The sequence below is a fragment of the Ovis canadensis genome, chromosome 6 (assembly GCF_042477335.2).
Source record: "Ovis canadensis isolate MfBH-ARS-UI-01 breed Bighorn chromosome 6, ARS-UI_OviCan_v2, whole genome shotgun sequence".
Taxonomy (NCBI): Eukaryota; Metazoa; Chordata; class Mammalia; order Artiodactyla; family Bovidae; genus Ovis; species Ovis canadensis.
The window spans coordinates 133,578,642-133,593,139 of NC_091250.1; the positions used below are offsets into that span (position 1 = coordinate 133,578,642).

Genomic DNA, 14,498 nt, shown 5'->3' on the forward strand with positions numbered 1-14,498 from the left:
GGGCGGGGTCCCTCCTTGAACCTGAGGCGGGGTGGGGCCGGCGGCTCTGTGCGCGGAGCTCCCGGGTTGCCGGCGGCCCTGCGCCCGGCGCTGGCGGTCGGGGGCTCCCGCGGGGTGGGGGAGCGCGCTCCCGCGAGCAGCGCGGCCGTGGCGGTCACTGGGCTCCCGCGGGCCGGCCTCCAGCTAGCGAGCCCGCTGTGCCAGGACGTCTGCAGGCTCCCAGCGCCTGTCCGTGGGCTGCTCTCCGCAGAGGGGCGCGGCTGCAGCCCACAGCGGCGGCCCAGGCACCCGCGTTGGGGAGGGGAGGTGGCGGTTCTGAACTCGGCAAGGAAAGAGGCCGCCGCAGTGTACAAAGGCCCGGTGCGGGCAGAGCCTCCGGCGTCCCTGGCTCCCACACCGACTCAAGTTGCCTTTCAAACCGCTCCATATACTTAGCCCCTTTTAGTCCTTGCAAAAATAGAAATTAAATTAGGTTTCACTAGTTAGAAGACTTTCAAATTAAGCCAAATTTCACACTCTTTTTAAATGATTCTTTTAAAGAAACATTAGCGTTAAAAACCCATGCACCTGAGGCGGCACAAGAAATCCACTGTTGCGGGGGGCACGCCGTCTGGACCCTCTACAGACATCTTCACCAGCCTCGCCACACACGCACACGCACGCACGCACGCACGCACACACGTCAGCCTGAGTAAATACATCAGGGCTTTCAGAGTCTTCGCAGCTAAAGGCTAACTAACGAAGCCTCTGTCAGCTGTAATAGGATGACAGCCAGTTTTTTTCACCAGGAAACGAGAAATTAAGTGAAAGCCGCTCAGTCGTGTCCGCCTCTTTGCGACCCCATGGACTGTGTATGGAATTCTCTAGGCCAGAATACTGGAGTGGGTAGCCTTTCCCTTCTCCAGGGGATCTTCCCACCCAGGGATCGAATCCAGGTCTCCCGCATTGCAGGCAGATTCTTTACCAGCTGAATAAAAAGATCTGTAATTTAATAATATCTTAATTTTTTACGTGGGCAACACATTTCACCAAAGAAGGCACACGAACAGCTGAAGAACAAATGAAAAGACCCTCAACACCATTAGCCACAAAGACAGACCACTTCAAGCGCCAGATTAGCTATGACCAACACCGTGGAGGGACCAGAGTTCAGAACGCACAGAGAGGGGCCCACCACAGGCAAATCCGGAGCACAAGCCCCGGGAGCTCGTTTTCTAGGGAAAAAATCTGGGTGGGGCTCTGAGAGCCAGAGTCCACTGGAGGGGCGAAGCACAGAACCTTCCAAATTAGCTGGGCTGCTGGGGGCAGGGGCAGAGGGAAGTTTTCTTCTTCCTGCCAGAAAGCAGGTAGAAGTCTCTTCCAGTCAGGGAAATTGACACGCGAGGAGGGTATGAGAGCGCCTCCTACCGGCCTGCCTTAACTCCAAAGGCTAGCTGACTATTCCTTAATGAATTCCACATTTTCCCCTTTCGATCAACATCTTTCCTTGAAAGCATCACTGATCAAGAATCAGGGTCTTCCCACGTAGCAGACTGCCAGTGGCTTGTGGGAAAGGCTACCCACTCCAGTATTCTGGCCTGGAGACCTCCACAGACTATAAGTCAGTTCAGTTCAGTTCAGTCGCTCAGTCGTGTCCGACTCTTCGCCACCCCATGAATCGCAGCACGCCAGGCCTCCGGTCCATCACCATCTCCCGGAGTTCACTCAGACTCACGTCCATCAAGTCCGTGATGCCATCCAGCCATCTCATCCTCGGTCGTCCCCTTCTCCTCCTGCCCCCAATCCCTCCCAGCATCAGAGTCTTTTCCAGTGAGTCAACTCTTCGCATGAGGTGGCCAAAGTACTGGAGTTTCAGCTTTAGCATCATTCCTTCCAAAGAAATCTCAGGGCTGATCTCGTTCAGGATGGACTGGTTGGATCTCCTTGCAGTCCAAGGGACTCTCAAGAGCCTTCTCCAACACCACAGTTCAAACGCATCAATTCTTCGGCGCTCAGCCTTCTTCACAGTCCAACTCTCACATCCATACATGACCACAGGAAAAACCATAACCTTGACTAGACGGACCTTAGTCGGCAAAGTAATGTCTCTGCTTTTGAATATACTATCTAGGTTGGTCATAACTTTTCTTCCAAGGAGTAAGCGTCTTTTAATTTCATGGCTGCAGTCACCAGCTGCAGTGATTTTGGAGCCCAAAAATAAGTCCAAGGGGTCGCAAAGTGTTGGGCACAACTGAGCCAATTTCACTCACTTCCCTTTGCAGGATCTTAGTTCCCCCACCAGGGATGAAACCCAGGCCTCCTCTGGAGTCTTAAGCACTAGACCACCGGGGAAGTGCCAGCTCACCCCCTCTTCTCATGATGCCCCATCTCTGGGGCTCCGCCTCCAAGTGCCTCCAGATCCAGCAGGTGGGATGTCAGAATAAGACTCCAGGAACACAAAAGCCCAGAGATTTGCATGGCAGAGACGATGTGTGAATCCCCCCCAATCTGTCTGGGGGAATTCATTCTGAGAATTCTTGTATTTGAAGATAAAGCTGCATTTTAATTACTTGGCCCATTTTGAATAACCTTTATTAGTATAAAAAAAGTTACCTACTGTGTGTGTGTGTGTGTCTGTGTGTGTGTGTGTGTCTGTGTAGTGTGCCTGGCCCCTGCTCCTTAATGTGCTTTCCCAGGAACAAAATACAAAGCCAGGAAAAAACAAAATCATCCAGAAACAAAGTAACAGGTGTCAGTGAAGGTGTGGACAAGACGGAGCCTGCTCACTTGCCAGCGGGCCGGGCCGCTGCTATGGAAGCCAGACTGGCAGGCTGCTCACCACGTCACACCGGAACCAGCAATCGCTCCCGGCGGAAACCCCCAAGAGCCTCCCAGAGAACCCGATTCAGTGTGGTCTCTCCTGCTTTGCCTGTGGGAGGTGAGTGCTGGAGGGTGGCCGGGGCCGGGCCTGGGGGCTACCAGACCGCCCAGTCCCTCTCGGAAAGACGGGTCCTGGTGCACAGCTGGCGGGACCACAGTCAGCATGTCAGGACGTTTGGCTGTTGCTGCCGAGATCGTCCACAGCCATACCTCATCAGTTATGGAGCATGGATAGAAGCCACGTGCCCACAGGCTCTTTGCCCATGACAGAGAACCCTGGCCGGGGGAGAGGCCTCGAGCTGCAGGCCCAGCACGCTCAGCCCCCACGCAGACGCCTGGCCGGGCTGCGGCTTCCCTGGGCTCCAAGCACCTCTCGTCCCAGGACTGGAGTCTGGGCTGAGTGGACAGCCGGGTGGCGGCCCCCACCCTGAACCTCCACATCCTTCTTCCTGGGACTGCCTTGGGCCCCGCCCCAGGGTGCGCTGAGCGCGGGCCATCCGAGCCGCGGCGCCCCCGAGTTCTGTCCCCACGAGCCCAGGGCAGCCGGCGCCCCGACCAGTCTCCAGCCTGGCCTCGCCCAGCCCCCACCACATTTGCTCCCCGGAAGTCTGCCTGAGGCTGGCACCTGCTGCTACAGCGTCGAGGTCCAAACCCAAGTTCTGCCACCGACTGGCTGGGATGCCTGTGCCAGAAAGGGTCTCCGGTGGAAACCCCGGGTGCGGTTCCCCTCTGCTGCTTTCCCTCCCAACAGAGTGGCACCCGGCGCTGGCCGTGAGCCAGGGGGATATGCAGTTCCGAGCCGGCTGGCTGCAGGGCGAGGACACGTACGAGCTGGAGCAGCCCTTAACCCGGCGCAACCATCACGGGACAGTGTCTACACACAAAACTGTTTATTCAGACCAGCTCCTTCCCGGGGATGGGGGACACAGACAACCTGTCCCGGGGCACAGGCTTCCAGGAAGCCCTGGAAGTTGAGGAAGAAGCCCTCCAGGTCTCGGACCCGCGCCTCCTGCTGCCCCATGTGTTCAGCTTGTTTTTTTAGAGCCTCCACCTCCACCTCCAGCTGGGAGAACCTGTCCCTGAGCACGCCCAGCTCAGCCAACAATTCCAGGGTGCCTATGGGTTGGGGCTCTTCTGGGACACAGTCTCGGGTGCCCTGCCCACCTTCACATATACCTCTAAAGAGGTTTCTCATCTTCTCTTGGAGAGCAGGGCATCCCTCTCGCCCTCTGGAGAAAACTCTCCAGAACACCAGGGCACAAAGCAGGAAGAGACTCCTTAAACTGGTCCCAGGCCAGCGGTCCCCAGGCCCTCGGCCCATCAGCGCCTCGGCACTGAGACACACCAGGCGGACCACACAGGGCATAGGTCCAAGCCCCGGCCAGGAGGCGCTGGCGTTTCCGACTCTGTCTCCCACGGACGAAGCAGGCACCCAAGCCTGCAGAGACAGCCTCCAGGGCAGACCCGGCGGTGGAAGGCCGAGGCACGCCGGGAACCGGGGTCTCGGGGTGGTCTCGCCCAGGTGAGAACGCCCTGCTTCGCCGGATGTAGGTGGCCATCCGGTCCCCATTACCCGACCTCCCGCCAGACTCAAGAGTGTCAGACTCCAGCTTTGAGGTCGTCCTTTGCTCCGCGGCGAGCTGGAGGCCCGGAGTCTTTCGCGGGCGCTCTGTAGCCCTGTGCGGAGCCAGTGTGCGACCCCGGAGGCCTGAGGGTCCCCTGTGCTCCAGTTCTCGGCGCCCGATCTCAGGCTGCAGGAAGGGAACACAAAGACGAGGGATCGGGCCGCTCCACAGGGCTGGAGTCCAAGGGGACCTTGGTGTTAAGGTTCCAAGGGAGGTCACCTGTGGCCGCTGCTTTCTGGCTGCCCTTGGCTCTGCAGGGAGCCCACCGAGAGGTTTGCTGGCCGTGGGCAGGAGTCCTGGGATCTCTCCCAAAGAGTCAGAGGCAGCCCTCCGCGGAGCAGCACATCCCGGGGCACAGGCTTCCAGGAGTTCCCGCAAGTTGATGAAGAAGACTGTCATTTCTCGGACCCACGCCTCCTGCTGCCCCAGGTGTTCGGCTTCATATTTAAGAGCCTCCACCTCCTCCTCCAGCTGGGAGTACCTGTCCCAGAGCAGCTCCAGCTCAGCTAACTCCAGGGTGGCGGTGGGCGGGGGCTCTCCTGGGACACGGTCTCGGGTGCCCTGCCCACCGTCACATATTCCTCCAGAGAGGCTTATCATCCTCTCCTGCTGGAGGGCAGGGCATCCCTCTCGCCCTCTGGAGAAAACTCTCCAAAACACCAGAGCACAAACAAGAAGACCCTGCTTAAACTGGTCCCAGGCCAGCGGTCTCCAGGCCCTCGGCCCATCAGCGCCTCGGCACTGAGACACACCAGGCGGTCCACAAAGGGCATAGGTCCGAGCCCCGGGCAGGAGGCGCTGGCGTTTCCGACTCTGTCTCCCATGGAAACAGCCGGCACCCAAGTCTGCAGAGACAGCCTCCAGGCCAGACCCGGCAGTGGAAGGCCGAGGCACGCAGGGAACCAGGGTCTTGAGGTGGTCTCGCCCAGGTGGCTGGATGGAGGTAGCCGTAGGGTCCCCATTACCTGACCTCCCGCCAGACTCAAGAGCTGAGGTCGTCCTTTGCTCCTCGGCGAGCTGGAAGCCCGGAGTCTTTCTGGGCGCTCTGCAGCCGAGTGCGGAGCTGGTGTTCGATCCCGGAGGCCTGAGGGTGCCCTGTGCTCAGGTTCTCTGCAGCCGATCTGAGGCTGCAGGATGGGAACGCAAAGGTGAGGGATCTGGCCAGCTCCACAGGGCTGGAGACCAAGGGGACCTTGGAGTTAAGGTTCCGAGATGGGTCACCTGTGGCCGCTGGTCTCTGGCTGCCCTGGCTCTGCAAGGAGCCCAGGGAGAGGTTTGCTGGCCGTGGGCAGGAGACCTGGGATCTCTCCAAAGGAGTCAGCGGCGGTCCTGGGCCGAGCAGGACGTCCCAGGTGGGGACCCTGTGAAGGAGGAAATGTCACGGCCTCTATCATGAGAGCACGATCCATTTGCGTCGGACTGTGGACTTTGAGCTCTTTGCCCAGTATCTATGGGAACAGCATACCAATGGAAACCCAGAGCCCCGAACAAGGAGCCTCGGGACTTGTACCTAGACTCTCGGTCGCCTCAAAGAATATGCTAAGTATCTCTAACAGAACCAAGTGGTAAACCCCATTATGCTCAGCGGGTATGACCACAGACCGATGGCTAAATGGCCATTGTTTAACTATGTAGGCTTATGAGGCATGAATCCTTGCTTAACTCCGATGCTGTCCACTTTTACCTTGTCCAGACTAGTTTCAAGGAAGCTGGGGAGGCGGGTTTGGGCTCGTACACTAGGGTACCTAAAGAGTTCACAGAAACTGGTCAGGATCCCTGGCTAAGAGGAGACTCTGCCTTGGGGCTGCCCGTGTAATAATCGGCACTCCACCATCGGCACTGTCCTTCTGAGGGAGTTGTGTCCCGCAGCGCGTGCTTACGACACCTGGACCTCGTGTAGGGCTCTGGTCCGAGGTGGACCATCGTCCCGGTCGGGCTTTGAGGTCGCCCTCTCCTCCCCGATGACCTGGAAGCCCAGAGTCTTTAGGGGACGCTCCGAGGCCGTGTGCGGAGCTGGTGTGGGATCCCGGAAGACTGAGGTTCCCCTGTGCTCTGGATCTCGCAACCGATCTCGTGCTGAGGGCGGGGAACCCCAAGGCGAGGGATCGGGCCTGTTCCACGGGGCTGGAGGCCAACGGGACCTTGGTTTTAAGGTTCCGAGGTGGGTCACCTGTGGCCGCTGGTCTGTGGCTGCCCTCGGCCCTGCAGGGAGCCCAGCGAGAGGTTTGCTGGCCGTGGGCAGGAGTCCTGGGATCTCTCCGAAGGAGTCAGCGGCGATCCTCGGCCGAGCAGGACGTCCCAGGTGGGGATCCTGTGAAGGAGGAAAGGCAACGGCCTCTATCTTGAGAGCACGAACCATTTGGGTCGGACTGTGGACTTTGAGCTCTATGCCCAGTATCTATGGGAACGGCATACCAATGGAAACCCAGAGCTCCGAAGAAGGAGCCTCGGGACTTGTAGCTAGACTCTCGGTCGCCTCAAAGAATATGCTAAGTATCTCTAACAGAACCAAGTGGTAAACCCCATTGTGCTCAGTGGGATATGGCCACAGACCGATGGCTAAATGGCCATTGTTTAACTATGTAGGCTTATGAGGCATGAATCCTTGCTTAACTCCGATGCTATCTCCCTTTTACCTTGTCCAGAGTAGTTTCAAGGAAGCTGGGGAGGAGGGTTTGGGCTCGTACACTAGGGTATCTAAGGAGTTCACAGAAACTGGTCGGGATCCTTGGCTGAGAGGAGACTCTGCCTTGGGGCTGCCGGTGTAATCATCGGCACTCCACCATCGGCCCTGTCCTTCTGAGGGAGTTGTTTCCCGCAGCGCATGATTACCACACCTGGACCTGTTGTTGGGCGCTGCTCCAAGGTCGACGAGCGGCCGAGTCGGGCTTTGAGGGCGCCCTCTGCTCCGCGGCAGGCTGGAGGCCCGGAGTCTTTCGGGGGCATCTGGCGACCGTGTGAGGCGCCGGTGTCTGATCCCGGAGCTTGAGGGTCCCCTGTGCTCCGTTTCTGGGAACCCGATCTCGGGCTGCGGGAGGGGAACACAAATGACAGGCCTCGTGCCAGCTCCGTTGCCGGGAGCGGGTGCTCCGGGCGCCACGTGCGGGTCCGGGGACTGGAGAGCCCACAAAGAGGCCCTAAAGTGGAACCCATCACGAAGGTGGATTGAGCGCTATGGGCCAGATGCCCGGGGTAGGAGGAATGGGCGCTGGTCGCCAGAAGGGCGACGGAAGAGGCGGTGAGCCGAAGAAGCGGCCGAAGAAGAAGCGGCAGCAGCCGCGGTACAAGCGCCATCTCGACCCTGTGCTCTCTTGGGAGACCGCGGCGGCGCCCGGCCTTTATACCAGCCCTGTGCGTCCCACCGCCTCTCTGCGACGTCACGTGCACCCCCGGCCAATCGCCAGGCTGCTTTCACCGCTGCGCGCAGCGGGCCAATTGCGGGGCGCTTCTCGCCTTCTCCCTCCAGGCCGGCCCCGCCCCGCTCTCCGCGTGGTCCCTGAGGCCCTGGGGGGCGGTGCAGCCGCGAGCCGGTGGAGGAAGGGCGCTCCAGGGGTTGCCATGGTGATCCTAACGGTGCAACGGCTCCCTTTGGTGTCTCAGCTTCCGGTAGCTTTTTTTTTTTTTTTTTCGGTAGCGTCTGATAGCGGATGGAGGAGAGGCGGTCAGCGAAATAGAGGTGGTGTGCAGCGGGCTGGCTGCAGGAGGTGTGGAGATGGATAGAGGAGGTGAGATGCTGGGGAGGGGGCGGGGGCTCCCACCGAAGGGTCCGGGCAGCAGAGGAGACGGGCGGCCCCCTCTGCTGGTTTCCCTCCTGTCAGAGTGGCAGCCGGCGCTGGCCGTGAGCCTGGGGCATCTGCAGTTCAGACCCGGCTGGCTGGAGGGCGAGGACACGTGTGGGCTGGAGCAGACATCGATCCCGCAGCCACCATCACGGGACGCTGTCTTCCAACACTACTATTCACAACTCATATACGTGGTGAAGGTCAGGCCAGCTCTGCCCCCGCTTCCAGGCCCCCTTCCCGGAGTTGGGGGGCGCACAGACATCGGCCTTCCTACTGTGAACCTGTCCCGAAGTTGAGGAAGAAACCCTCCAGCTCTCGAACCCGTGCCTCCTGCAGCCCCAGGTGCTCGGCGTATTCCTTTAACGTCTACGCCTCCACGTCCTGGTGGGAGAACCTGGACCTGAGCAGCCCCAGCTCAGCCAACGAGTCCTGTGTGCGTGTGGGCTGGGGCTCTCCTGGGACACGGCCACAGGCGCCCTGCCCAGCGTCAGGTATTTCTCTTGAGACGTTTTTCAGCCTCTCCAGTCAGAGCGCAGGGCATCCCTCTCACCCTCTGGAGACAACTCTCCAGAAGACGAGGACACCCCAGCTGACCCAAACACAGAGGAGCCAGATAAAACTGGTCCGAGGCCAGCGGTCTCCAGGTCCGCGGCCCATCAGCACCTCAGCAGTGAGGCCCCCCACCTCCAGGGGGACCACACCCTGCACGGGTCCGAGCGCCGGCCACGAGACGCTGGCGTTTCCCAGCCTGTCTCCCAGGACGCAGCCACCCAAGCCTGCAGAGACATCCGCCTGCCCGGTCCCCGCGGTGGGAGGCCGAGGCCCGCCGGGGCCCGGGGTCTCGGGGTCTCGGGGTGTCGGGCTCTCGGGCTGGTCCCGCCCGGCTGAGGATGCGCTGCTACCGTGGATGCAGGTGGATCTCCCGGCCTCCCGCCAGCCTCACCGAGTGACTGAACTGCTGCTGGGGGTGAGGGGCTACTGGAGCCGGACCTTCCCTCTCTGGGGGTCTCGGCGCCACCGGGGCATCAGGGAGCCAGTGGGGGCCAAGGTCGCCTGGCGGCTTTGGAAGGGCTCCGAGGCCAGCCTTCTCACCCTCTGCAGGCTCTGGGGGCTGCTGCTGGGAGGAGTGTGCAGAGCTGGGGCGCGTACTGCCACACTGATGGGAATCAGGTGTTTCTCCTCCACCAGGTAGCAGTCCCTTCCAGCCAGCTCCCCTGGGCTGGACAACAGTGTCGAAGGTCACAGGCACACAAGGACTCGGGGGTCATCACGGAAAGCTCCGGGCTGGGTTTCCGGCCGGCATGTGGGTAGGGCCCTGATTGAGAGGGTGCGCGGGATGGCCGCTGCCCTCGCGTCCGAATCCGGGTTGGAGGTCGACCTCTGCTCAGCGCTGAGCTGGAGGCCAGGCGCGTTTCGGGGGCGCTCTGCTGGCGTGTGCGGAGCCGGTGTGGGACCCCGGAGGACTGAGGGTCCCCTGTGCTCCGGTTCTCGGCGCCCGATCCCACGCTGTGGGAGCGGAATACCAAGGCGAGAAGTCGGGTCAACCCCATCCGAGGGAGCGGGTGCGCGGAATGGAGAGCCCACAGAAAGGACCCCAATGCGACCCCAAAATAAAATTGGAGTGAAGGGTATGGGCCAGAGGCCCGGGGCAGGAAGAATGGGCGCTGGTCGCCAGATGGGCGGCCGAAGAGGCTGAGAGCAGGAGAAACGGCAGAAGTCCCGGTAATAGACCCATCTCGCCCAGGTGCTCTCTTCAGCCTGGGAGACCGCGGCGACACCCGGCCTTTATACCCGCCCATGCCTCACCCGCCTCCCTGCGACGTCACGTGCAACTCCGGCCAGTCGCCAGGCGGCTTTCACCGCTGAGCGCAGGGGACCAGTTGCAGGGCGGTTCTCGCCAACTCCCTCCAATCTGGCCCCGCCCTGATCTCCGCGTGGTCCCTGAGGCCCTGGGGGGCGGGGCGGTGCATCTGCGACCCTGTCGGGGGAGGGCGCTCCAGCGGTTGCCATGGTGACCTTAAACCTGCCTGGATCCTCTTGCCCCATTTGGCGTCTCAGCTTCCTATAGCGTCTGACAGCGGAGAGAGGACAGGTGGTCCGCCAAACAGAGGTGGTGTGCAGGGGGCTGGGCTGCAAGAGACCTGGAGGAATAGAGGCGGTGAGATGCTGGGCAGGGGCCCGGGGCTCCCGCCGGAGGGTCCGGGCAGCAGAGGAATCGGGCGGCCCATCTGATCCGGCGGGTGTGTGCTCCCTAGACGGATCCCAGCACTCCCGTGCAGGTGAGTCTGTGTGCCACTGGCACAGCGAGGCCAAACACACTGAATCCTCGGAATCGGCAGCAGAGAAAGGTTACTTGCTGCACGATGCGAGGAGACGCGAGGCTCCCACCTTAAAAAGCCCAAACTCCCCAAAGGTTTCAGCATAGCCCTTTCCTGAGACAAGGGAGGGAGGGTGTGGTGAGTCCTGCCAACTTCTTGGTGTCAGAGTCTTTGTTCTTGAGGTCAGGTCAAGGTCAGATAACAGTGTTCCTGTAAATGTCTCCTGAATGAATGCCATTTTCTGTTCTGACAAGAAAAGACAAGGCTCAGCTTTCTCCCTCCAAGGTCCAGGTCCTGGCTAAGGGCTGGGGGGAGGAGGGGGAGGTGCGCTCCCTGCTCGGCCAGTCTCCCTGCCCAGGAGTCTTCATCCAGCACCCAGTCTGGGTCCTCCCACGAGCACCCAGGCCGGGCTGAGGAGGCAGGTCTCGGCTGGTGGTGCCCTTGGAGCCAGGCCCCCGGACGCTGTGCACTGTCCTCTCTGAGGCAGCTGGGCGCCCAGGACCCAGCTGGTCGCCGGTCTCCTCAGGGCCTCCAAGCAGCAGGGGCTCAGGCCCCTGGCAAACTGCAGCTGCCCTTAGGTCCCAGCGTGGGGACTGGGGGCCCTTCACTGTGGCCTCTCGGCCTGGGCCCGGCCAGCGGGCAGCACTGGCGAGGGCGGTGGAGTCCAGCAGGACAGAGCCCTGGCCGGTCCCCCACCCCCATCCACTGGCGTGCGCCAGGTGAGCAGGAGGGCTCCGGGGTGAAGGCTGGGGTCCGCCTCTTACCTCCCTCTCTGCCTGACTACCACCACAGGCGTCAGTGAAGGTGTGGACGAGACGGAGCCTGCTCACTTGCCAGCGGGCCGGGCCGCTGCTATGGAAGCCAGACTGGCAGGCTGCTCACCACGTCACACCGGAACCAGCAATCGCTCCCGGCGGAAACCCCCAAGAGCCTCCCAGAGAACCCGATTCAGTGTGGTCTCTCCTGCTTTGCCTGTGGGAGGTGAGTGCTGGAGGGTGGCCGGGGCCGGGCCTGGGGGCTACCAGACCGCCCAGTCCCTCTCGGAAAGACGGGTCCTGGTGCACAGCTGGCGGGACCACAGTCAGCATGTCAGGACGTTTGGCTGTTGCTGCCGAGATCGTCCACAGCCATACCTCATCAGTTCTGGAGAATGGATGGAAGCCACGTGCCCACAGGCTCTTTGCCCATGACAGAGAACCCTGGCCGGGGGAGAGGCCTCGAGCCGCGGGGCCACCACGCTCAGCCCCCACGCAGACGCCTGGCCGGGCTGCGGCTTCCCTGGGCCCCAAGCACCTGCTTTCCCAGGACTGGAGTCTGGGCTGAGTGGACAGCCGGGTGGCGGCCCCCACCCTGAACCTCCACATCCTTCTTCCTGGGACTGCCTTGGGCCCCGCCCCAGGGTGCGCTGAGCGCGGGCCATCCGAGCCGCGGCGCCCCCGAGTTCTGTCCCCACGAGCCCAGGGCAGCCGGCGCCCCGACCAGTCTCCAGCCTGGCCTCGCTCACCCCCACCACATTTGCTCCCCGGAGGTCTGCGGGAGCCTGGCACCTGCTGCTACAGCGTCGAGGTCCAAACCCAAGTTCTGCCGAAGAGTGGCTGGGATGCCTGTGCCAGAAAGGGTCTCCGTTGGAACCCCCGGGTGGGGCTCCCCTCTGCTGCTTTCCGTCCCATCAGCCCTCCCAGCCGTGAGCCCGGGTATCTGCAGTTCCGAGCCGGCTGGCTGCAGGTCGAGGACATGTGTGGGCTGGAGCAGCCCTTGACCCGGCGCAACCATCACAGGACAATGTCTTATACAAAAAATGTTTATTCAGGCCAGCTCCTTCCCGGGGTTGGGGGGGGGGGGGGACACAGACAACTTGTCCCGGGGCACAGGCTTCCAGGAAGCCCCGGAAGTTGAGGAAGAAGCCCTTCAGGTCTCGGACCCACGCCTCCTGCTGCCCCAGGTGTTCAGCTTCTTTTTTAAGAGACTCCACCTCCACCTCCAGGTGGGAGAACGTGTCCCTGAGCAGCTCCAGCTCAGCCCAGGAACCATGTGTGCCTGTGGGTGGGGATCTCCTGGGACACGGCCTCGGGTGCCCTGCTCACCTTCAGATATTCCTCTAGAGAGGTTTATCATCCTCTCCTGTTGGAGGGCAGGGCATCCCTCTCGCCCTCTGGAGACAACTATCAACAACACATAAAAAACGAAGAGCCTGCTTAAACTGGTCCCAGGCCAGCGGTCTCCAGGCCTGCGGCCCATCAGCGCCTCAGCACTGAGACACACCAGGTGGACCACACCCTGCACAGGCCCAAGCGCCGGCCAGGAGACGCTGGCGTTTCCGACTCTGTCTCCCACGGATGCAGCCGCCACCCAAGCCTACAGAAACAGCCTCCAGGCCAGACCTGGCGGTGGTTGGCCGAGGCACGCCGGGAACCGGGGTCTCGGGGTGGTCCCGCCCAGGTGAGGACGCCCTGCTCCTCTGGATGGAGGTGGCCTTCCCATCCCCATTTCCTGGCCTCCCGCCAGGCTCATGATCGTCCAAGTCGGTTTGGGGTTGCCCTCTGTTCCCCGGCGAGCTGGAGGCCCGGAATCTTTTGGGGGCGCTCTGTGGTCATGTGCGGAGCCAGTGTGCAACCCCGGAGGCCTGAGGGTCCCCTGTGTCCGGTTCTCGGCGCCCGATCTCGGGCTGCGGGCGAGGAACCCCAAGGTGAGGGATCGGGCCTGTTCCACGGGGCTGGAGTCCAAGGGGACCTTGGTCTTAAGGCCCGAAGTGGGGCACCTGTGGCTGCGGGTCTCTGGCTGCCCTCGGCTCTGCAGGGAGCCCACCGAGGGGTTTGCTGGCCGTGGGCAGGAGTCCTGCAAACTCTCCGGATGAGTCAGCGGTGGTCCTCGGCGGAGCAGGACGTCCCAGGTGGGGACCCTGTGAAGGAGGAAATGTCACGGCCTCTATCTTAAGAGCACGATCCATCTTGGGTCGGACTGTGGACTTTGAGCTCTTTGCCCAGTATCTATGGGAACGGCATACCAATGGAAACCCAGAGCCCCGAACAAGGAGCCTCGGGACTTGTAGCTAGACTCTCGGTCACCTCAAAGAATATGCTAAGTATCTCTAACAGAACCAAGTGGTAAACCCCATTATGCTCAGTGGGATATGACCACAGGCCTATGGCTAAATGGCCATTGTTTAACTATGTAGGCTTATGAGGCATGAATCGGGACAGCCCCGATGCTGTCCACTTTTACCTTGTCCAGACTAGTTTCAAGGAAGCTGGGGAGGCGGGTTTGGGCTCGTACACTAGGGTACCTAAAGAGTTCACAGAAACTGGTGGGGATCCCTGGCTAAGAGGAGATTGTGCCTTGGGGCTGCCACCATCGGCCCTGTCCTTCTGAGGGAGTTGTGTCCCGCAGCACGTGCTTACGACACCTGGACCTCGTGTAGGGCTCTGGTCCGAGGTGGGCAACCGTCCCGGTCGGGCTTTGAGGTCGCCCTCTCCTCCCCGATGACCTGGAGGCCCAGAGTCTTTAGGGGATTCTCCGAGGCCAAGTGCGGAGCTGGTGTGCGACCTCAGAAGACTGAGGTTCCCCTGTGCTCTGGATCTCGCAACCGATCTCGTGCTGGGGGCGGGGAACCCCAAGGCGAGGGATCGGGCCTGTTCCACGGGGCTGGAGGCCAACGGGACCTTGGTTTTAAGGTTCCGAGGTGGGTCACCTGTGGCCGCTGGTCTGTGGCTGCCCTCGGCCCTGCAGGGAGCCCAGCGAGAGGTTTGCTGGCCGTGGGCAGAAGTTCTTGGATCCATGCGAACGAGTCAGCAGCGGTCCTGGGCCGAGCAGGACGTCCCAGGTGGGGACCCTGTGAAGGAGGAAATGTCACGGCCTGTATCTTGAGAGCACGAACCATTTGGGTCGGACTGTGGACTTTGAGCTCTTTGCCCAGT

At 61.5% G+C, this 14,498-nt stretch overlaps 1 protein-coding gene and 2 long non-coding RNA genes across 6 annotated transcripts; 1 reads left to right on the forward strand and 2 right to left on the reverse strand.

Moving 5' to 3' along the window:
* Positions 1-3,732: 3,732 nt before the first annotated feature.
* Positions 3,733-7,791, reverse strand: LOC138442231 (uncharacterized). Of its 4 annotated transcripts, XR_011257580.1 has the most exons (3): positions 7,322-7,791; positions 5,706-5,845; positions 3,733-5,611 (listed from the first exon to the last, which is right to left on the reverse strand). XR_011257580.1 is itself a non-coding variant. In XM_069593313.1 (2 exons), exons 1-2 carry the CDS (start codon positions 7,776-7,778, stop codon positions 5,802-5,804), a joined length of 501 nt encoding a protein of 166 aa, XP_069449414.1. In that variant the 5' UTR covers positions 7,779-7,791; the 3' UTR covers positions 3,733-5,801. The 4 variants fall into 4 exon arrangements, 3 of the variants coding, with proteins under 3 accessions (XP_069449414.1, XP_069449413.1, XP_069449415.1); XM_069593313.1 differs by having other exon boundaries at positions 3,733-5,845; XM_069593312.1 differs by lacking the exon at positions 7,322-7,791.
* A 986-nt stretch (positions 7,792-8,777) lies between these two features.
* LOC138442233 (uncharacterized) lies at positions 8,778-13,678 on the forward strand. The gene is made up of 2 exons (XR_011257583.1): positions 8,778-10,545; positions 11,377-13,678. It is a non-coding gene; the product is annotated as an uncharacterized lncRNA (long non-coding RNA).
* On the reverse strand, positions 12,372-13,480 carry LOC138442232 (uncharacterized). Its single transcript, XR_011257582.1, has 2 exons — positions 13,343-13,480; positions 12,372-12,746 (listed from the first exon to the last, which is right to left on the reverse strand). It is a non-coding gene; the product is annotated as an uncharacterized lncRNA (long non-coding RNA).
* Positions 13,679-14,498: the final 820 nt, after the last annotated feature.

Coding starts and splice junctions, on each gene's coding strand:
- LOC138442231 (XM_069593312.1), bottom strand. CDS start 5,084: ATGATAAGCCTCTCTGGAGGAATATGTGACGGTGGGCAGGGCACCCGA.